The sequence below is a fragment of the Cyanistes caeruleus genome, unplaced genomic scaffold (assembly GCF_971803275.1).
Source record: "Cyanistes caeruleus unplaced genomic scaffold, bCyaCae1.hap1.1 HAP1_SCAFFOLD_120, whole genome shotgun sequence".
Lineage (NCBI taxonomy): Eukaryota > Metazoa > Chordata > Aves > Passeriformes > Paridae > Cyanistes > Cyanistes caeruleus.
This window is the reverse complement of record NW_028255919.1, coordinates 627,544-650,085: the sequence shown is the minus strand read 5'-3', so window position 1 is coordinate 650,085 and position 22,542 is coordinate 627,544. Positions and strand designations below refer to the sequence as shown.

Below are 22,542 nucleotides of genomic sequence, written 5' to 3'. Positions count from 1 at the left end.
CTCACCTACACATATGTGCTTCTTATGATAATATTTAGATTCATAGCTTACTCTATAAAATCACACAATTACAGTTGAAAACTCTCCACCATCTCACTCAATGCAGTTTCTTATTTACTTCTGGCATATTCTTCCTTGCAGCTATAGGAACATAAGCTTATGAATTCTCGACTCAACGTCTGTGAACCTTTAGCATTGCATGAACCCAAGCTCCTTCCAAGGCTGTCAATCAAACCCTTCAGTATCTGTGGAAGTTTCTGTCTTTCCATTTCCCACAGCCCAGCAAAGGATTTGTGACCCTTTGTGACAGAGGAGAACCTGCCAGGCAATTTCGTGTTTGCTGTAGGGAAGGTTGGGTTGCTCTGCATCAATTCCCAGAGCAGCGCAGAGCATTGGCTTTGTGATGTCAGGGCATGGATGCCACCTTGTCGTGGTGACATCCCAAGGTTGCCTTGGTGCATGGAAGGCCTCAGGGTCAGAGCAGCTCTTGGGCTTGCACAGTGCAGGAGCATCCTCCTGCTTGAGGCGTTTGTCAGTGGGCAGCTGCACACTGACAGGAGCCGTGTTTGTTTTTGTTGTGGAGCACAGTGTGCAAACTGGCACAGCAGTGCTACAATGATGGAGCAGCTCGCTGTTGCCATCTGCACCATTTATGTCATCGGATACTCCAGCTATTTCCTGACCAACCTGGCACGTAAGTAGAGGTTTTCCCTGGCTGGAACCTGAGCTGGCTTTTGTAGGTCTCCCTGCTCTTCCTTAGTGACCGGGTTGATATTGAAACACAAAGACCATGAGGATGCCCCTGGTTTGGTAAAGCTCCTGTCAACACCTTCAGCAAAACACGGGGTGTCTGTAGCCAGGGGGCTGCGGGCAGCATTTGCAGGGCTTCTGTTCCCTCCACGGGAGAGCCTGTGGCAGCAGAGTCTGTCATTTCCTCACTTTGCTGGCTCAATCTCTTGGGGTGACTTTACTTTTAAGATAGCTCTGGGAGCTCGGGAAGTTGAAACTGCTGGAGGCTGATGGGAGTTTTTTCTCCTGACTAATTCCTGGCCATGGGTGAGAATTGGCAGTGGTTTTAACTATTGAGAAGTGAGATCAACCTGTGAACAGCACCTTAAGATGTGAGGCCGGGAATTTCTTGCTCTTTTTGGTTTCTGGCTTCTGACGAGGTCACAGGGCTCTGTCTCGGCCTCCTCCCCCCCTCCAGGCCGGACAAGGCTGCAGAGGGCAGGGTGGGAGGAGAAACGGAGCCGGCCGGCCTGACTTGGTTTGCAGTTTCTGCCACTGAACTGAAACCTGACACCATCAACATCTGCAGCTTTAGCAAGATTTTAACTCTTTTACTGCCTGCATGAGACTTGCAGATTAATCCTTTTTTTCCAGAGAGAGAGAGAGAGGGAGTGATCAACCATCAACCCATCAAAGAGAGTGAAGAAAAAAATTAAATTTAGAGGGGGAAGAGAAAGGAGATGCTTTAATAAGCTGAAATATTTTTCTGTTAAAGCTATGGAGATGGACAGTAGTGTTCTGAATAAAACGCCTTTAATTCATGACAGAGTATATTGGGAGGAATGGAGTGTTTCCAAGTGTGGATTTTGAGCAAATGATGAAGTAGTTGTGACACTGAGAGATGCTGGAAGAGAGGGGAAGAAGTAATAGTTGAAGATTTGTGGCTATTAAGAAGCAAAAAGAGAAAACTTCTGTTTCCAGGAGGGCTCACAAAAACAGATAAAGGGAACTTTTGCCTTTGAATAACTCATTCATAAAAATGACATCCCTAGACTCATGACCCATAACACACCTCAGAGTGATGGAAAATGGGAGGAGACAACTGATGGCAGATTTCTGGGCAGCTGGCATCAGAGAAATAGAAAGCTATGAAGAAAAATCGTTTTCTTGTGAAAAACTCCATAGATAGCAGAAGACGACTTCTGTTTCTCTACAAAGACTGATGAAAAGACTCTAGCAGGAATTGGGACTGTTGTAAACACCAAAGATCCAAAGTTTTTTGTCTCTATGTTGTCATGTAAACAAGGGAATGGTTGGGTAGTGGGGGAGAAAAGGGTTGTTCTGGAAGTTTTATTCTGGTTTCTTATTCTTGTAGTTTTTGTTAATCAACTTTCTGTATTCCATTTAAGTTTTAAGCCTGTTTTGCTCTTGTTCTAATCCATATCTCACTGCAAGAAATAAGTAAGTTTTCTAGTGATTTTTTAGTTGCTGCTTTAAACCACACCAGTCAAGCAGGACACCTTTGAAAATGTAGACTGGGAGATCTTCTCAGATGCTGTTCTAAATAGGCCATGGTTCTCTCCAGTTTTCTCAAAGAATTTGTTTCCTTTTCCTTGCCCACTGCAGGTCATCTGAGCCGTGTGTTCAGAGGTGCCGATCCTGAGGTGAGTCAGAAAGGAGCATTTGATGTTCCTGGTGTTTCAGAATTGTGCAGGGAACTGTGAGCTTGGCCTGTGGCAGTAGAGTGCAGAGGGCCAGCTGGGTGGGCTGAAAGAAGATCCATTTCCATGTTTACAACAGCAATAGCAAAGGCATTGTTGGCTATTTCCTAATTTTCCATTGCAGAGCTTTAAAAGAACTCAAAGCTCAGATTTGCAGAGAGAATGTTGCTTGCTGATAGTAGCCAGGGTGAACTCTCTAATTCAGAACTATTTGCAGCCTGGCTGAATTAAGCCATTTTAATTTAGTTGGAGAGACTTAGAATCCCATTGCTATCAAAGCTGATGATTTGTGCTTGGTAGAGCTGGTTGTAGAAATCGAGCTGAAGAGAAATAAGGTTCTAAATGATAGGGAGCTGCCTGTCCCTAACTCCACCATCTGTCCACAGAGCCCAGAAGCAAGAGCAGACTCTGCTGTGGCTCCCTCTGCTCCTGGAGAAGAGGCCAAAGAGGAGCAAAATGAGCAAAAGGAGCACGAGCCTCCAGCTGTGGTCACAGCCCAGCCTGACCATGCCCAGACAGTAAGTGCCAGTGCTGGGTGCTGCTGTCTTTAGTGCAAGGCAGAGCTGCAAGTTTCTGAGCAGCCAGCACTTGCTGTTGCTGGCTGAGGATGCTGAGTGCTGGAGTCCTGCCAGCACCCAGCCATTCCCCCATCCCGTGGCAGCTGGAAATTGGGCTTTGAGCCGTCGTGCTGAGGCCCCAAAGCGCTGCTGCCTGCGGGTGAGCAGCTGGCTGCTTGGCTCAGGGAAGCTCTGTCTCTTGGCTTCTGCCAAGCCATGGCCAAGGGCTCACACGGCATTTCTGGGGCTCACAGGGCTTGCTTTGTTTGATTTCCCTTTTTGGAAACCTCTGTATGACCTGGAGAAGTGTTCTGCAGTTTTCTGGAGTAATTCTTCACTTCTGCGGAGTCTTTTAGGCCACCTGTCTTTTGGCTTTTGATAAGCTGCAAGGAGATGATTGTGTTGTCCATGAAGCTGTGGCCGGCCATTCTTGTCCTGTGTGGCCAAAGAAACAAACTGTGTAGTTCTGAACCCTTCTTCTGAGGCAAAATCCACAAGTGGCAAGTTTCTCTTGATATGTTTTGTGGTGAAGTCTGCAGCTTTGGAAACTGCATTGGAGCCTAGTGTGGGGGCAAAGCTGCAAGTCCTTGAGTGCTGTCTTGTGTTGCTAAGAACCCCTTTAGAGATGGTTGTTTTTTCTCCTCAGAGCTGTTTTCCTCCTCCTGCCTCTTCTGTCCTGACACTCCCTGTTTAACCTATAAATTTCTGCCTGTCCTAGTGAGGTGGGACAATTCCATGGTTTAGGTGGTTTTTGGTGACTTTGGTCATACATGCATTACATGACCCATGGCTTCCTTCATTGGCATCCCTAGGGGTGTGTCAATTAATTTGTTGCTGGGGCCTTTTGAGGATCTCTGTCAGTGCCACTCAGAATTCTCAGCTGACAAAAGAGGGAGGAGAAACACCTTGGTCCTCTTCCATATCCTGAGGTGGCCATAGAGGCTCTCTGACCTGCAGCAGAGGATCCAATTGCACACATCCTTGTCTCCTGAATGAGCAGGATTTCTAACAAGAGTGTAGATGTCAGAGGGGCAGGAGTGGCAGGGCAGGCCTGAAAAGAACATGAACTCCAGCAGTGTCTCTCCCAAGGGCTGAGCTCAGCCAGGAAGCCCCTGCAGAGCCAGGATGGAGCTGTGGGACAGGGCTGGCTGTCGGTCACTAGGGAGAGACAAGCAGGACACAGCAGAAGGGGAGGGAGGCCCTTGAGAAATGCCCCACATTTCCTGTCAGCTGCCCAAGAGTCTGTTGGAGATTCAGGGCCAGATGGGCCCTGATTGCACTGCCAGGGTCACTTTGGAATCTGTGCTTCCCCACGGGCAGAGAACAAGGCAGGAGAGCAGCAGCACAGAGCTTTGGGAATGTGGGAGCCCATCAGCCTTTGAGTCTTGGCCCACAAAAATGTTGGATGAGAAGCTGAAGCCCATCTTCTCTTGCTTTCTCTGCAGGTCCTCCTAGAGAAAGAGCAGGAGCAGATTGTTTTATCAGGACGGCCGTGCCAGCCTGAGGGAGAGCTGTTCCCAGCCCAAGAGCAGGAAGAGCAGCTGGGGCAGCAGGTGGAAGAGCCACTGGAGAATGGCCAGGTAAGGCTGACCCAGCAGGGGACAGAGTGAAGGGCAGGAAGAGGGGCATAAAACGCAGCTCTTGGGACTGAGCAGGCCACGAGTGCCAGAGGCCCTGAAAGCAAAGAGCCTCTGCAGAGATCAGCAGCGGGACAGGAGGTTACAGTGGAAGCAGAGGTGGGTAGGGAAGCAGAAAGAAGTGACTGAATGAGTGTGATTTTGAGGCTGAAACTGAGGAAGAAGCTGAGCGTGATGGCAGCTCCCAGGCACTTGCTCTCCATTTGTGTGTACAGAACATCGAGGCAGAGCCCCAGGCAGAGCTGCCTGAAGCTCCGAGGGCCATCATGGCAGTGAAGAGGAGGCCTGAGGAAGACAGAAGCATCAAAGAGGAGATGAATCTCCCCTGGCAGAGAGGCAATCAACAGAACCAGGTGAGTGAAAGAGTGGCAGACACTCCACTCATGGAAATTCCTCTCTGTCATTCTTCACAGGCCTCCGAGGAGGAGCTTCTGGCAGAGCTGCAGGAAGCTGAGGCTAGGATCAGGGCAAGGGAGGAGAGGCTGGAGGAAGAAAGAAGAATAATCGAAGAGAAATTCCATCTCCTCGCTCAGCAGCAAGAGGCTCTAGAAAATCGAGTGAGTGAAAGAGCGATAGGCACAGCAGTCACTGCAGTCTGGTGCTTTCTGCCCTTCTTGCCTTTCCTCTGCAGAGCAGCAGGGGGGTGGGCTGATGCCTCTCAGTGCCATCCTGCTGTAGTGTCTATCCCAGCTGCTTGGAAGGACATTTCCTGCTGTGCTCAATCTCAGCTGCTGCCCTGGACAGTGGCACCAGTCCTTTGCCCCTTTTGCCAGCACTCATCTCAAGGGATTCCTGCTGGCCTGCTCCTGCTCTCCTTGTTTCTTCAGGGCTTTTTGCAAGTGAACTCAGTCCCCCAGACAGATTTGGAATACAAGCTGCAAGCTGTCTGTATGCCTTGGTGAATCTGCTGCTGTCCTGCTCTTTCCCTTTGCTCACAGTCAATGAGCCTTGGCACACAGGGACAAGCTGTGGTCTCTGACTGCTTTGTTCTCTTTGACTTGAGGTGGACGTGTTGATATCTCACCTGGCAGCCTGCGAAGGCTTCCAGCAAATGCCTGCTGATGAAGAGCCCCAAGGTCGGCGGCAGGCACAGGTACTGTCCCAAGCACAAGTGCTGCAGGCTGAGCACCTTCTGAAGATGGTGCAGGAAAAGAGGACTGAGGGGGAGGAGCTCCAACATTAGAACAAGGAGCTGCAAATGTGTCTGCAGTCCTTGGAGGGGGAAAGGGATCCTTGAGAGGAAGTGGAATGGTCGTTGTTGCAGTCATCCTTCATAAAATCCAGGAAAATGGAATATGAAACTGGCCATCAACTTGATTAAAACCAACCTTAGGTTTTGACCATTTGGTTCCAGAAGTGGGCATCCAAAAAATCCAGTTGATGAGCTTTGCATGTGGCTAACAGCAACTTCCTAAGGGCTTGCATTTGAAAAGGGAACTCGGGGTAATCTCTGCCAGCCAGCTTCCTGACACAAACTCCTTTCTTCTCGCAGATCTACACAGGCTCTTCCATTCAATCTGCTGCAGCAGCAGCAGCAGCAGCATCTAAAGGAGCCTTTGTTGCCCAAGCTGAGCAGTGGAGCCGGGGCAGTTTGTCCATTTCCAGCAGTGACACATCTGCTGCTCAGCTCCAGGAGAGCCAGGGAGACTTCGTGGAGCAACTGAGTACGTCTGGTGTATTTCTTGTCTGAGGGACAGTGTATTGTGTGCACGTGCCAGCAGAGCTGTAGCAAATGATCCTCCTCACTTTGGTGTCCCAGAGACATTTAGGACTCCCCACAGGAACTGCTGTGCTCTGAGGCAGCGAGAGAGCGCTCTGGCTGTTCCTGCTGCCTCTGAGGGCAGCTTGGACTGGCTCGGCTTTGCCTGGCATTCCCTTGCCACTAAAGGCAGAAGCAGGAATTGTTCTTGGATCAGCAGGAGGCTGTGGCCTAGCAAACGATCTATGCAAGTTCTGTGTGCTAGTGGCCAAACTGATAAGAATATTTGATTCCTAAATTCTCATTAGACTCCAGACTTCCCACCGCTTGTCAGAACCAAAAGACTTCAGAGATATTGATTGGTTTTGGGGTTTTGTCTTTTTGTTGTGGTTTCGTTTTTAGTTTTCAGTTTTTATCCTTGTTTGGTTTTGCATTTAGGGGTTTTTGCTTTTTCTCCATCCTGAAAGAGCTGTTCTGCCCCATGTGTCTTACTGCTGTCATTTTTAGGACTGTTTTTATTGCCTCTACTACATCTACAAGGTTTTTATGAGAATGCTGTATTTTTTGTCAGTGAGGACTCCTTTGAAAGAACATCAGGTGACAGCAGAAACACAGCAAGAGATGTTTTCATTGGGCCCACACTGAAGAAACAGATATTTGTATAACAATCTGTAATTAATATCCTAGTTTTATTCTTATAAAGATGTGTCCAAGAGACACATCCACGTGGTGTGATCAGATAAAACAGCACTGCAGGCATTTCTCAGGAGCGAGCCTGCAGCCCCTGTGCTGTGTATTCCTCAGATCCATGGCACTTTTTCATCCCTGATTCCCAGCCATTCCCATGACTCTTAGAATCCTACCTATTGGCCCAAGCCCTGCTCAGATCAGTCTCTGGGAAAACACATCAAGCCCTCTGTGATTCTGCAGCACAACCCATTTAATCTGCTTCTTGCCCATAACAGCTGCCAGTGCTGTGCTCTCAGAAAAGACCTGGTGGGGCTGAGGAAAGATCCCAGCTGATTTGGTGTCTACCTTCACCTGCTGGGACACAAAAGGGCCTTGATCTGCACCTGGCTGTGTCTGATCTCCAAGGCAATGCTGGTGTGTCCTGAACGGGGGCCACAGCTTGTCAGGGGCTCACGCTGGCTGAGTCTTCTTGCCATTGCTTGTCAGTGCTCATGCTTGGCCTTTGCCAGCCTTGTGCTGTGCCCTGCTGTGCTCTCTGCGCTTCATTTCCTTCCAAGGACTGGACAAAATCAGTCTCTCTGCTGCCCATTTGTACTGCACAACTGCCTGTCTTGTTGCTGCTGTGCTTGCTGCCCAGCTGACCACAGAGGGTTCAGAGCCCCAGACAGCGGGGCTGCCTTTGGCATCTCCTGCAAGTTGGGATCTCTGCCTGAAAGTCAGCATCTTGCATTTTGTTTCCCTCAGGGAGAATGGTGAACACGGAAAATCCCATCACAAAATACATTGAACTGGAAAGTCTTGGCAGCGGGTGAGTCCAACCACAGTCACTTCTACACAGCCATGGGCCAGGTGTTTCACTGGGGGAATATCCATCAAGTGGGAAGTCAGACAAGTTGTCCACATGTTTAGACAGCGGGCTTAGTCTGCCCCATCTCTCAGTACTGGCCAGAATTTGTCAAGTGTGCTCAGAAGGCATTGTCAAAGACATCTCCATGCTACCAAGGTCTTGCCTGCAGCAAGGAACAGAACCTGGTAAATCTGCTTGTCTCTCAAGTGTGGGACAGCTCAGGATTCATTTCCTTCGCATTTTTGGATGTCTCCAAATCATCTGGCCACACTAATGAAAGGAGAAGAATCTTGCTTGCCTGAAAGCACAACCTACCTCCAATGAGAGCTGTCAGATAACAGTTCTCAGGAACATTTCTCTCCAAGAGTTTGCTAAAGGAAATACTCCGTGCTCAGGATTAGAATTGCACAGTTTAGAAGCTGATAGCCGAGATGAAGGAATAAGCTGCCTTTTGGAGCTGAGGCAGTAAAGCCCAAGGCTTCAGGAACAGGCCCAGTGCCCAGGCACTTGAGGGGAAAATGCATCATCTGCCTTCTGGCACACCCCTCCTGCAACCTGCAGCTTTTAGGCATTTACAGCAGAGCTCTCCTGTCTGGACTGGCTTCCACTGCAAGATCTAAATGGCTTCTCCTTTCTTTGCTGCTGTTTTGTTTCTAGGGGTTTTGGAGAGGTTTCCAGAGCACTTGACATTGCAACAGGAGGAGAGGTAAATGTCAACAGCCCCTGCAGCCTCTGCTGCTCTCCAGGCCTTTCCCCACTGCTGACAGCTGTGGCTGGAGCTTTGAGTAGAGCTGTGCTGAAAAGGCACAAGAAGCACAGACTGGAGCCAGCCTGCAAATTGCACTTGGAACAGGCTTTGTGGACAAGGCAAATCGCCAGTGGCCACATGTCCTGTAACTGACCCCCAGGGGAGCAGAGAAATGGGCTGTTGCAATGTCACTTCCTAATTACTCCAGTGATGAGGTCTAATCACAAGGCACTTGGGCACAGCTTGGCTGTGCCATTCCACAATCACTTGTTCCATGTGTGTTGTGGTCTCATGCTACCAATTTTCTCAAATTACTCCTTTTCAATGTCATTTGAGGTGGCCATAAAGAAAATAAATGTGCAAGGAGTGAGCAGGAAGATACTAACCATGAATGAAATCAGGATCATGGAGAGTAATAGGAGTCCCAGGATCGTGAATTACTTAGCCAGGTGAGTGGTCACGGTCTTATGCCATGAATGTTTGTTTACATACTACAAGCATGAGAGCTTAAAAACCCACTTTGGTCAGTGGCAGGAAATAGAGCTGTTAATTATTATTTCTCTACTTATCTCCAATGGATGGGAAGAGACTGCATTTTGTCTGCATGAATCCACCCTGGCAAATGCAGACTGAAAATTGTTCAAAAACCTGCATCAGCCCTATCTTAAGAATTCAATACCTTCTAAGTTCATTGTCTCCACAGTTCTTTGGGCTTGAGTTTTTCAAGTTTCTTAAATGCTGATGAACCATCCAAGAGAGGATTGCCCTTGCATTGTTGCCCCTCTTTTCCATTGCTGTGTATGCCAGGAAGACTAGGTGCTTATTTCCAGAAATGCCATGCGTGACAGGTTTTTTATCTGGGCTCTTCCTAAACTGCCTTTCTCCTTGAGACAGCACAGACTGCAAACACTGCACAGCCTAGAGGCAATGTCTATGCCTTTACTTCTGCCCTTGTCTCCAAGGGACCCAGAAACAAGACTCAAGCAAAAAACCAACCTAGCCGTGCATGTTCACCTGCATGGCCTTGTTTCCTTTTTTCAGCTACCTTGTGCATGAGGAACTCTGGTTGGTGATGGAGTACATGGACGGAGGCACTCTGAGAGATCTCATCGACGAGATTCAAATGTCTGAAGGAGAGATTGCAGCTGTCAGTCGGGAGGTCAGGGATCCCATCTGTGCTTCCAAGGCCTTGAGCTGCATTGTCTGGGAAACAGGGGCTCAGAACGGGAGGGATTTCATGGGCCAAGCTTGGTTTCTGTGCTGCTGCTAGGCTATGGGCAAGCAAGAGCATCTCAAGGGAACTGTCTGCCAGTGCCCCTACACTCACTGGACTCACTTCCTGTACTCTTATCCCCTGCTCTTGTATTCTAGCTCTGTCTCGTGCATTGGCATTTGCAGTTCTCCACTGAGAAAGGTGCTGCTCTGCTACTGTGGGAGCAGCAGGCTCTTGCTCTCAATGGCGCTGTGTTCTGCCATTCCTCCCCATTCCCCTGCAAAGGGAACCTTCCACAGCTGTTTCCTTGCTTGTGCGATGAACTCACAGCACTACTTTTTGCCCCCCTGGTTCTCTTTTCTCTCTCAGTGCCTGCAAGGACTGGATTTTCTTCACTCCAACCACGTGATCCATCGAGATGTCAAGAGCAACAACATCCTTCTCAGAACCGACGGCTCTGTCAAGCTGGGTCAGTGTATTCTTGCTCAGCTTCAGCCTTCCAGGAATGGGGGGTGTGGGGCTGCTTTCAGTGACTGCCAGCTCCCCAAAAATGCTGCTGCTGGCAGTGCAGGGGTCCCCCCTGCTGTGGGCTGAAGGCACAGTTGCAGGGTGCACACAGCTATGACAAGGAACCACAAGCAGCCCAGAGTGCTATTGCTCTGTGTGTGTCTGTGTGTGTTCCTTCCAGAGGGAGGGAGCTGCAATCTAAACCTTCAGGGGAACAAAAGGCAATGCTGGAGGAAGTGTAACAAATGGGGGGATGTTTGAAGTAGCCAATTGCCTTGGCTAAAGCCCCAAGGAAACAGAGCAGGGAGTATTGTCCAGGAAATTCAACTGCACATTCTCAAACTTCTACCGGGGAATTCTCTGGCTTGGTTTCCTAATTGACAGTATTAAAATTAAAAGAGTATTTTGCTTTCTCCTCAGCTGATTTTGGCCTTTCTGCTCAGCTCACCCCTGAGCAAAATCAGCGGTGCTCGGTGACCGGGACTCCTTGGTGGATGGCACCTGAAGTGGTGAAGCGTCAACCATATGGCCCCAAAGTGGACGTGTGGTCTTTTGGAATTGTGGCAATTGAAATGGCCGAACAAAAAACTCCTTATGACAGTTTCACTGCTCAATCGGTAAGGAGCAAATACTCTCTGATCCCGCTGTCTTTCTCACCTGTCCCGTGTTCTCTGCTCACTGCACAAAATCCCATGGCCATCTGCTGGAAGTACTTCCACCAAGGCCCCTTCTACAAATGGCCCTGCAGCACATCAGCATCTGCTGAAGCTTTGGTTGCAGCAGGGGGGGAACTCAAGCCTTACCTCGCCCAAACCATCTCCATTCTCAGGCAGCATTTTGCTTTGCCTTAGAAGTCGTTCCAGCTCTTTTGGCTGTGTAGATGGCCCCAAGAATAGGAAACAAGCATCTCAGAACTGCTGTTATCTTTCCAGAAATGAAGCAAAGAAACTCAAACCAAACCAAGTTTCTAAAACTGTGCTTTTGAGAGAAGAAGTGCAGCCCCATTCTTCTCACAGGGAAACTTGCCTGAAACCTGGAGATGAGGCTGTAAAGCCAGAGTCTCTTCTGCTTCTTGTGCAGTGCTGCTGAGACACTCAGTGACCACCTTCTTTCCTAACCCAAGCCACTTTCTCCATATCACCAAGCTGGAGCCTGGTGACAGGGAGAGCCTGCCAAAACCTCCTGTTTGTTTCCTGGCACTTTCTGGGATGGGCACAGCGTTAATGCATTGACTTGAGAATCCAACGAGCACAGGGTTACCACAGGGATGACACTTCTGATTTCACCATGAATATTTTCCTTTTGCCACATAAGGGAACCTGAAACTTTCAGAGTGCTGAGAGACAGAGCTGCAGGTGGCTCCTGTGTGCCCAAACAGGCATTTTCAACCCAATACATTTGTGGAGGCATCTTAATGTGTCTGTGTTGAAAATGAGATTCCAAAGGTTTGTTTCCTTCCCTGAGGAACACCTGCTGCATTTCCTTTCTTTTCTTCCAGTTACCATCATTTTCAAGAACAGGACAAAAAGCTGGACGAGTTTTGTTTTATGGCAGCTGTGCTTAAGGGACCAACAAGCACTGCAGAGATTCTTTTCATATAAGAATCCTTGGAATAGTACAGTTAGTTAGAATAGCAAAATCCCTCTTCCAAAAAGGCTGCCAAGCTGCTGGGAATCCTCCGAGAAGGAAACACGTATTTGCTGATGTAGTTGCCACTAACTAGAGCAGGCAATGAAATCAGCTGCCAAGGCAAGATCTGCTGGATGTTGGCAAAGCTGTGGCTTTGGGGCTTGGGTTTTTTCATGATACAGGAAAGTCGTCATCCAAATGCTACAGGAAAGTCATGTCTGCCTCTCTGCCAGGGCAAAAACTGCCACTGCAGAGTGGAGCTGGAACAATGGGCTCTGGGAGAGCAGTTCCAGATGGGAAAGAAGCAGGTGGAGCCTTGTGTTTCCTTTTTCTCCAGGCTAAATTCCACATAGCCACAGAAGGGACCCCACAGCTGCGGCAGCCCGAGCAATTCTCGCCTTTGCTGCGTGACTTCCTGAGCTGCTGCCTGCAGAAAGGCGAGGCGCAGCGCTGGTCTGCCAAGGAGCTGCTGCAGGTAAAATGCCAAAAGGGCTGCAGGTGAAACAGTGTCCCAGGGATGGGCTCCTCCTCCACTGAAATCCAAGGCATCAGATGAGCCCCCATCCTCCTCACTTCCAACCTTGGTGCTGTTCAGCTGACAGTGGGGAGCAATCCTAGACTGGGCTGGGCTGGCAGGGAGTGCTGGGTTTTAGCGCTGGCTAAAATCACCAGGGCACTTACTCATTTCTTGCTGGGAGCTATGGATTAGGAGAAGGGCAAAACAGGCTTCAAACTTCAAAGGAATAACAAATTTTATTATCAGGCCCACAAGAATAAGAAAGGTCTCACCTGTGCAGTGAAAGGGTTCAATCTCACCCAGGTCATGGCAGTCACGGTGTTGGATTTCAGGCTGTGCTGGGCCCCTCTCTCTGCCCGGGAGCCGCTGGGAGGGGAGGCTCGGCCTGGAGCCGTCGCTGCACGCCGGGGAGAGGGTTTAGTGTGGGCAAGATGTCAGCAGCCGTGGCCTGGCCCAGCCTGGGGCCGGGGTCCCGCAGCCTCCATCCCCCGCCCGGGAGCCGCTGGGCTCTGGCCCGGCCTCCCCCAGGAGCACAGGCCGTGGGCGAGCAGGGCCGGCCTCACCAGAGCTCCGTTACCTTCGGGCTCCGGAAGCAAAGAGGGCCAGTGCCCGGGCTGGTGGTTTTCAAAATGTGCATCATCACAGAAGCATATCTCATTTCTAAATGGTGCAAAATGTTGTCAGTTCTCAGAACTAGCCAGCCATTGGCCTGTCTCAGGCACAGAGGAAGCTCCCAGCAGCTTCTCTCAAAGAAATCACTTCAGTGCGGGGTTTCTTACTTCTTTCCCTAAATGTCAATTCATCTCAAACTAACACACAGGGACATGGAAAGGTCATCTAGTCTGTGTCCTGCAATGAGCAGGGACATCTTTCAAGAGATCAGGATACTCACACCTCAGATATTTCCAGGGGTGGGCCACCTACCAGCTCTTGGGGCAACCTGTGCCACTCTTGCCCCATGCTCCTGACCTACTCTGACTCAATCCCCTTTCCATTTAAAAACTATTCCCCTGCCTTTGAAGCTCTTAGCTTGGAAAATCATGCTTTCTTGTTGTTTTCTTTTCCTTTCTGCAGCATCAATTTATAACATCGGCCATGCCTGGGTCCAGCCTGGCACCTCTCATCGTTGCAGTGAAGAAGTGGAAGGAGGAGGCAGGAATGCAACAATTAATTTAGAACTGCCTTCTCCATGCCCAGTTTAGAGTAGGATTATAGAGTAGGATTGTAGAGTAGGGTTGTAGAGTAGGGTTGTAGAGTAGGATTATAGAGTAGGATTGTAGTGCAGGATGGTAGTGTAGGTTTGTAGTGTAGGATTGTAGAGTAGGATTTTAAATAAAATTTCTCAAATCTCAACTCCTTTGGAACATTTCTCTCCTTCTGACCCTGTGAGAAAGCTCAACATTTCCTTCTGAATTGTCAGTTTTTTCTTAGAGGTGGAAAGTGACATTGATGGCTTCTTTGGTACAGTTTGTAAGGGGGGAAGGCTCCTCTTCATTCATCCTCTCCAGACCACACTGCCTTTGGAATATGGCCAACTGGACAAGTTTTGCCCAGCTCTGGCATTTCTATTTGAGGCAGAAACAGCAATGGCATTTGCAGGAAAAACCAAAGGAGGAGCAGTGCAACGCAAACATCCCATGCAGATGCAGGCTGTGCAGATGTGACTTGAGAGTATTTGGGTTCCTGCCACTTGGATTTGTATCCCTAAGAGAAATCTCTTTGGCTGGAGGAGAGTCTGGCTGAAGAGAGAAAGCAGAAAGAGCAGTGAGGGTGCTGTGCAAGGTCTCCTGTGGTGCAGAGCTGTGAGCGACTGTGAGGTGAGAGCGGGCCCGGCCTTGGCCAGGCTGGAGCCCCAGCAGAGCCCTGACAGAGCCCAGAGAAGCCTGAGCCTCGGCACAGGCAGGCTGGAAGGAGGCCCTTGGAGCTGCAAGAGGCAGCAGCCTGGCCCTGGCTGCCTCTTGCTGGCACCAGGCAAATCCTCCGCTCTCAGAGCCAAGCTGGCAGCTGGCTGCTCCTGAGGGGAAGCGGCGCCGTGCTGGGCACAGCACACACTGGTGCCATGGGCTGTCTGGAGTCTGCACAGGAGGAGAGAAAGGCAAAGAGCAGCCCAGGGCTGCTGCCCTGCCTGACCATTGCTGCTCTTCTGCCGCCTGCCCTGGAACTCCTGGCAATGGTCAGCAGTGTGTGCAGCACTCTGGGCACAGGGGGAGGGAGCCGGGCTGCTCCGCAGGCTCCAGCACAGGGCAGTGTCCTTCAGGCACGGCATTTCTGCCAGGGGAACCGAGGCCAGCGTGAGGCACTGACAGCAAGTCAGGGCACATCTGCACGAGCCACTGCCTCACACAGCTCTGGGACCAAGCGCCTGCAATCCTGGAGCTCTGCACTGAGCCACAGCAAAGGTGTGAAATGCAGAGGGTTTGGCAGAAATATTCAGGGGCACCAGGCCAGCCTGCTTGGTGCTCTCTGGGGCACAGCAAGCACTGTGCAATGCAGCTCGGAGCTGCTGGCAGAGAGGGACTATGGGCATGTGCCTGAGGCTTGTTCTTGAGTAGTGATTTGGGAGGGAGCAGAAGGGTCTCAGTAGGCAATTGGTGTTTTCTTCATGAATTGCTGAATGAAAGACACAATGTGGCCTCACACAGCAAGAGAACTTGCAGAACTTACTGACCATAAGTTTGTGTTGAATTCCCAGAAAAGATAAGTGTTGAAGTGTAACAAAAAGGCCTTTTGAATTCAGTTAGCTCCTGAGCCTTCATCAAAAACAACCACCAGGAGGCTGACAACTACATGCAGAGCCCTGCTTCATGGGCTTCCACAATCATGGAATTAGAAAATATGAAGCTTAGGAAAGTAGAATGTGCCCATCAAGTTAAAAAAGTTTAAAAGCTTGTCCTGTGCAAAGAATGGACAAGTGAGTTTGTGGTGGAGCTTCCCCCTCACTCCTGGTGTTGAATAAACGAATCCCTGCTCTGTAGGCCCTACACGATGGAGTACTGTTTTCTTGACTATTATTTGTGCATCATAATCACGCTATGCTTTTCACTGTCTTCTTAGAACCTTCCAGGCATAAAGTGACTAAGACAGTGAGTTGTGTATTGATAGGGCCGAAGAAACATTTCCAAATGCCATCCTGGGAAAGGAAAGGACACGAAGCAGCGCTGGGGAAGAGCGTCCCTCGCACAGCCCTCAGAGCTGCCACCATGCACAAGATGGCGGCCGGGGCTGAGGCTGTGCCACCATGCACAAGATGGCGGCCGGGGCTGAGGCTGTGCCACCATGCACAAGATGGCGGCCGGGGCTGAGGCTGTGCCACCATGCACAAGATGGCGGCCGGGGCTGAGGCTGTGCCACCGTGCACAAGATGGCGGCCGGGGCTGAGGCTGTGCCACCGTGCACAAGATGGCGGCCGGGGCTGAGGCTGTGCCACCGTGCACAAGATGGCGGCCGGGGCTGAGGCTGTGCCACCGTGCACAAGATGCCGGCCGGGGCTGAGGCTGTGCCACCGTGCACAAGATGCCGGCCGGGGCTGAGGCTGTGCCTCTCAGAGCGCTCTGCAGCCTCTGCCAGCCCAGCCCCAGCCCCGGAGCAGCGCAGGGTGGGCAGAGCCCCCTTCCAGCCGTCTGCTTCAATGGACATTGACAGACACCCGGGCCACGCACACAGGCTGACACCTTTGCTCTGTGCACACAAACACGTACCAGACACTTGGGAACCTCGGCTGGCACCATTTTCAGGTGGAAATACAAAGAAACTCCAGGGTTTGAATGTTTTCAAATAGAATATTTCATTTGCCAATAAAAAGATTAAAAGCAGAAAGGGGCATCCCAGCCTGTTTCTTCCATGCAGGAATAGTGTCACAGTGACTGTGAGCTGATGAAGACGGAGATGGGATTTAATCCAAAGCAGATTGTGCAGTGGGTGCTCACCTGTGATATGTATCCCTCACAGTACCTATTTATTTGGAACACTAGGAAGATTATGAGGCTGGGCAAGATATTAACCCTTTCAATACAGACATGAGACCTACAAACCTTCTTCATCTCTCCAGGGACAGAAGAGGACAGAGTAATAACACACAAAAAAAACAACAAAAAAACATCAAAGTCAGTAAAAAAAAGAAGTCAAACATTAGATAGAAAAGTAATGAAAAAATGGTAATTGAAACAAAAATATTCTTATAGTAAAGCCATAGAAATAAACAATGATATACAAAATAACTCCTTTAATTAATGAAAAAAGTATAAAAATATATTAAAACTGTAAATCTAAACAAAAGCATCCATTAAAGAAACCAAACACATGTTAAAGTAACTGTTATCCCATAAAAGTTTGAACAGAAAAACAAATAAAAACAATAAAATGCCCTTTGCCCCCAGGGAGAGAAGAAAACTTCTGTTTCCAACGATGATCACAAAAACAAATGAAGAGAACCTTTGCCTTCAAACAACTCATCCTTAAAATAAAACCCCATGAATTCATAATCCATTGACACACCTCTAGGAGGGCTGTAAAAATCAGGAAAATGTCACGACAGAAAAATTTCTTCCCAGGCGGCTGCTATTTGTAAAAATGAAAAAGCACAAAAAAATCCATTCCTTGTAAAAAAGCCTCCATGACATAACAGGAAAAAACTTCTCTCCCTACAAAAACTAATACAAAACTATTGTGTAATTAATACTGTGTTAACATCCCAAGTTCTATCTCTACAGTGTCAGGAAAAAAAAAAAAGGAGAGGAAAGGTGTTCTGAAAGTTTTATTAGAGTTTCTCATTCTTGTAGTCCTGTTAATAAAGTTCCTTTATTCCTTCTAAGTTTTAAGCCTATTTTGCCCTTCTCCTAATCCATATCTCACAGTGAGAAATGAGTAAGTGCCCTGGAGATTTCAGCCAGCGCTAAACCCACCACATTATTTAGTGCATTAGCCAAAAAACTCAAATTAGCGAATCTCAGCCACTGCACCAGGCTGAAGCTGAGGATCCCCAGCCAAGCTCAGAGGGAGGAGAACACAGCATTTGTGGGATCCTTTCCAGTCTGACTTGCTTTAGCTGGAGCCTGGGGGAGGAGAGAGCAGGAGAAGGGTTGGCTGAGTCCTCTCCCCTCTGCCTTGCCCTTCTCTGCTGGATCCTCAGTTCATCCCACACCCACCCCAAGACTCCATCCCCACCCTACTGGTGCTGACGGGATTAAAGGAGATAAAGAGGAGATTAAAAAGATAGAGAGGAGAGAAAAGGAGAAGTTTAAATGCAGTTTAAATATGAAAGAAATACACATGTTAGTGACTGCTGAGAGTTGAAAGGGAGCTGAAGGGTTTGCGAAGGGCCAGGAGCCCGTGAAGGGCTCAGGAGCTGCTGCTGCCGGGAGGGAGGAAATGCACCAATGGCTCCCAGCAGAGTCTGTGCTTTGAGGCTCTTTCCCAAACAGCTGCAGGAGGGAAAGCAGCTGAGTTTGGAGGAAGAGTTTTCTGCTGAGGTTTCCTGTTTGGAGCTGTCACAAGCTTGAGCTGCTCAAGGGAAACGCGGCTCTGCTTCCAGCAGGGCCCAACTGCCCGGGAGCACAACTTGGTTCCCTGGCCCTGAGCCAACGGGCAGCAGCAGCTTCTGTTCCCTCCTGGCTCTTGTGTCATTTCCAGCAGCACAAGACTCACCAAGAAAAGCTCCTCCAGAACATGCCATGAGAAACACAACCTGATTTCATTGCATGAAGGAGCTCTGACAGTCCCACGGGCTCAGGGTTGTTTGTCAGTGACCAGAGCAGGGAAAAGCACAGCCACATTCCCTGCACAGGGAATTCCCAGGAGGAAAGTGCAGTGCTGGAGGATGTGCTTGGATACAACGTTCCCACGGCAGTTTTGGGGATAAAATTGTCAGGAGAGAGAAAAGAAAAAGTGCTCCCAAGGGTGGGCTGGGGAGGGCTGGTGCTTCCCGGGAGGCTCCCGAAGCTCAACAGTGTGGAAGAGTGGCTAGCTAACAAAGGTCGTGTTCCCATGCAGCAATTAGCTGAGAAAGAATTAAACAACAGTAGAGTGTAGTTGGTATGAGATGTTGCAATGTCAGAAAGACCTTAGTGATAACTGTGAACTGAGAACAGGACACTGTGATCAGAAGAATGTGGATTCAGCACAGATGAACGACCACAAGAATGTGGAACTAGGTGGAGTTGTCCTTAAACGAAATACCCAATAATGAGCTTGCTTTTGCACTATGTGTGAGCCTAATTATTGATGTTATATAAGGAGTTTGGAATTGCCAATAAAGGAGACTTGCTGATCATTCATATTGAGTGCTGCTTGTCTCCCGCCGAACTCATCAAATGGCGCCCGAACAAATGGGACTCTTGGGACCTTTGGGACCTTTGGGACATTAAAAAGCGAAGGCCACGGGAGTCGGCGACAGGGGACGGGTCCTCCGCAGCAAGGACGGCGAAAAGCAACGGTGCCGCGCCCCAGGCGACCTCAGAGGAGAGTCCTGGCCGTAACGTGCTGCCGAACCTTGTAGGGCTGCAACAGCGCTGACGGTAAGATGGAAAGGCAAGCAGCACATGATTTATTTACCTGCTTTTTAGAAAAGCCACAGCTTAAGGGTTTTGATTTGCGCAAGGAGCTTCCTGGACTTCTTGCTTGTGGGTATGCTCTCGCCTTTGCCTCCCACTGCTGGGCAAACACTCCTATCTATGCTGCCCATGGAAAGAGGGAGGGAGAGTCAGAGAGAAGGAAATAATGAGAAAGAAATTCCACAGCAAACACTGAAACAACAGAATCTGTTCAGTTATGCAGGATGTGATATATCCTGAACTATTTGCTTCACTTTTGGAGTCACTCTTAACACTACAATCTTATTTAAGCTCCAACTTTGCTACCCTGGAGGAAAAGAATCCAAATTTATATTGGTTTCCACCCGAACCAGGGGGACATGGGGGAGCACTGAGGTGTGCGCAGAGAGCGGGGGCACCCCTGGGGCAGAAGCAGTGCAGAAAAAGTTCCAAGGCCACACTGAACAATTACAGAAACAGCTGAGCAGAAACAGGTGGCTCAGACAGCTTCAAAAAGAGACAAAATAGCCAAAAAATCACAAACTATATGGTATCTAATTCAAACTTCATCACTGTAATTAGAAGTTGATAAGCTGCAATGGTCACCGTTGTTGCCACCTGGTCCTAAGAGACTTTTGTGTCTTTGCATTGCCTGCTTTTGTAAAAATTGTGCCCCTTTTTTCCTCTATCAGTGAACAAGAGAGATTGAGAGAAACAACTGTATGTGTTAAACTTACCTTTGTGTGGTTTTTGGGGTTTTTTTCTGCGAGAGTATGTGGAGAATGTGAAGAAAGATAACAGCAGCAGAGAGCAGCAGCAGGGCGGGCAGTCCACCCACCCCCCGTCTAAGAAAAAGCACTGGGATAGTACCCAGTTTGTTAAAAAGTCATGATTCATGGGTTTTTTAAATGTTTTTATATACCCTTTTAGAGTTAATTTTGTGTTTTAAGTAATAATGAATTTATGCAGTTGCAGTTTTTTGGAGTTTTCCTGGAGAAATTATTGTGATTCTTTGAAAGTTTAAAAAGGCCCATTTTCAAGAAAAAAGGTGTTTAAGGTGAATATTAACAGAAGTTACCTTGCAATAATTAGCCTTAAAACCTAAGGTTAAAATATGGTATAATTTACAGCTACTAAGAAAACCTTCCAATTGATGTTATCTACAAAAGATATTTATGGTTTAAAAAAATTAATTAGTAAAGAGAACTTTACTGTACAAGACAAAGTTAAGTTAAAGTATATATTACCCATTTGCTTGTTTTTTCCACAATTTTAATAAGGTAATTTCAATGTGAGTCCTTTTGTTATATAAAACACATATAACTGCATATATACCAATTTGGATTTTAGATTTTAGTTTAAGAATTGGTCTTTATGTTTCTGAAAAGTGCTACAGAAGCTGAATGGCAACTTGGCCAAATCCTGTGTTGTTGTGGTTTTTCTCTAGAAATACTGCACTTTAAAATCCTAACCAATTTGAACATATACTAGGCAAATTCCTGTTATGAATGTGTATTTTTAGTACTATTTGCAGTTATTGTGAGTTATTCTCAAAGCTAGATGACACAGAATTGTGAGGTACTTGTTACATTTTTATAATCTTTATAGTGAATCCATGTTACTGTTATATTGTGTTTAAAAGGTATATATCAAACTTTTAGTTGCCTTTTTGTAGTAACAGAATAAGATTAAGGTATGTTTTTATTTAATATAGATTAAGTGTTAATAGAATTAAGAAAAGTCAAGTTTTATTATATTTAGGCTTGAATGTTTTTAAGTTAAGTTTTATAACTTAGATATTCCTTTAAGGTTAAGTTTGTTACTTCCTTTTGTCATAAATAATTATTGTTAGGTTTAAATATTGTTTAATTTAAATTATTTATGTTTTATTGGAGACACTTGTCTAAACTGCAAAGTATAGTTATTTTCCTAGAGAGATGAAGATAGCCACAACTGAAACAGCTGTGATAGAACGCTGATGAACACCTGCTTGTGGATAGAAGGGAATGCAGTCTGTGACACCCTTGACTTCATCAGGGGTTCTATTGGTTGTTGCAATCTCTGCAGTTTTTGTTTTTTATAGCTTTCTTATTTTTCAGTGTTTCCAGAATTTTAAGAAGATGTACCATTGCTGAGGATCAGCTGCCATGGGAGAGGCTTCAGATTAAACCAACTGCTGCATGGTTTAATTGGTCTGGTACCTGAGGCTTCTGATCATTTGCTTTGTACAAATGCATTTTAACAGTTTGTTGTGCTGTGAGCATCTCCTAGCTGCTGCTATTGAGAACCTTGTTTTAGAAATGAGTTAAGAGGCATCTTTCCAGTTTAAAGCCAGGCCCTGGCCAAGCCTTGACTTTACCTGGACAGATCTGTTTGCCAGCAGATCCAGATGTTTTCTGTCCCAAATCAGTATTTGAGTCACTTTTTGACTCAGCAATTTGACCCTATTAATATGACAGCTGGATCAATTTTGAAGTGGGCTTGGAGAATCATTTCTGGAGGTGGTTGTCCAATCCTTCACTGATGATTTTTTGTTTCTATTTGTTTGCAAAGTATGGGATGCTGCTGCAGTGTTTTAGTAATTAATAGTAGTTTTATATTACATATGTTATTAATAATGTTTATAATTTGATTGATTTTTAACTGTTATAGGTTCTTATTCATTGTGTATATGGTTTTGTGTTAATATTGATGTGTATAACAGAAGTACATCTCGTTTTTATTTAAAAAAAAAAAATGGGGGAAATTGATGCCCTAAAAGCATTTGATTAGTGTAATTCATTAACTTCAAAGGAAGAAGTGTCTGTGTTTTGTTGGCAGGTTCAAAAAGGTCACCTGTCCATCTGACCAGACTGTGTGCCTCTGAACACACGAGATCCAGTGAACAGAGAAGTCACCACACAGCCTTGGTACTCCAGACATGGATCAGAAGTGGAGCTGTCAGGACACAGTTGTGTCTGAACACTACACAGACAGTTGCCAACAGAAATTTTATGTTGTTATTATAATGTTGTGTCTCTACCAATTTTTCAGTTATCCTTTGTTTTAAGATTTAGAAGGATGTGAAGAACAACCTGAACATCAAAGCCCTCAGTCACCGATCAGCTGCCAGCTGACATCAAGGGAGCAGTGAACGTTCCAAGACTGAATCGTGTTAGAGAAATTCTGTAGAAGATCTAAGAAAAGTGTAGAGACTCCATCTAACTGTATATAAAGCAAACTGTAGTTGTGTGTTTACCCTTTCAGCAAATTGCTTCCACGCTTAGACTACATATATACCAGAGCACCTGTGTTAAAAGTAGTTAGATAATAGTTTAAGATAATGAGTTTAGCCTGTATAGTAATTGTTATATTAGTATAAAGTATAAGCATTTCCCCCTTCAAAAGCTAGTGTAAGCATTTTTGAAAGTTCATTTAACGTTAAAGTTTAGCTGTGTGTTTGCAAGTATGGTGTCATTTACATGGAACAAACTGCTTATGGTAATTGTGTTGTGTATAGTCCCGACCAACTGTCTGCTAAC

General features: G+C 47.3%; 1 protein-coding gene across 2 annotated transcripts in view; it reads left to right on the top strand.

The window, feature by feature from the left end:
- Positions 1 to 392: 392 nt before the first annotated feature.
- The window catches only part of LOC147646136 (uncharacterized), a 222,152-nt gene continuing 200,002 nt past the window's right edge, over positions 393 to 22,542 (top strand). Inside the window, exons 1-15 of one of the 2 annotated variants that reach the window (XM_086873893.1) lie at positions 393 to 694; positions 2,356 to 2,393; positions 2,837 to 2,968; positions 4,453 to 4,587; positions 4,860 to 5,201; positions 5,648 to 5,737; positions 6,137 to 6,308; positions 7,778 to 7,841; positions 8,538 to 8,586; positions 8,965 to 9,077; positions 9,670 to 9,787; positions 10,211 to 10,310; positions 10,769 to 10,965; positions 12,315 to 12,452; positions 13,569 to 13,710. In XM_086873893.1, coding sequence (XP_086730019.1) covers positions 418 to 694; positions 2,356 to 2,393; positions 2,837 to 2,968; positions 4,453 to 4,587; positions 4,860 to 5,201; positions 5,648 to 5,737; positions 6,137 to 6,308; positions 7,778 to 7,841; positions 8,538 to 8,586; positions 8,965 to 9,077; positions 9,670 to 9,787; positions 10,211 to 10,310; positions 10,769 to 10,965; positions 12,315 to 12,452; positions 13,569 to 13,670 — 2,067 coding nt within the window. In that variant the 5' untranslated portion in view covers positions 393 to 417 and the 3' untranslated portion in view covers positions 13,671 to 13,710. Of the gene's footprint in view, positions 695 to 2,355; positions 2,394 to 2,836; positions 2,969 to 4,452; positions 4,588 to 4,859; positions 5,202 to 5,647; positions 5,738 to 6,136; positions 6,309 to 7,777; positions 7,842 to 8,537; positions 8,587 to 8,964; positions 9,078 to 9,669; positions 9,788 to 10,210; positions 10,311 to 10,768; positions 10,966 to 12,314; positions 12,453 to 13,568; positions 15,478 to 22,542 lie in introns of those variants that run through there. The other variant, XM_086873892.1, reaches the window with a different exon arrangement.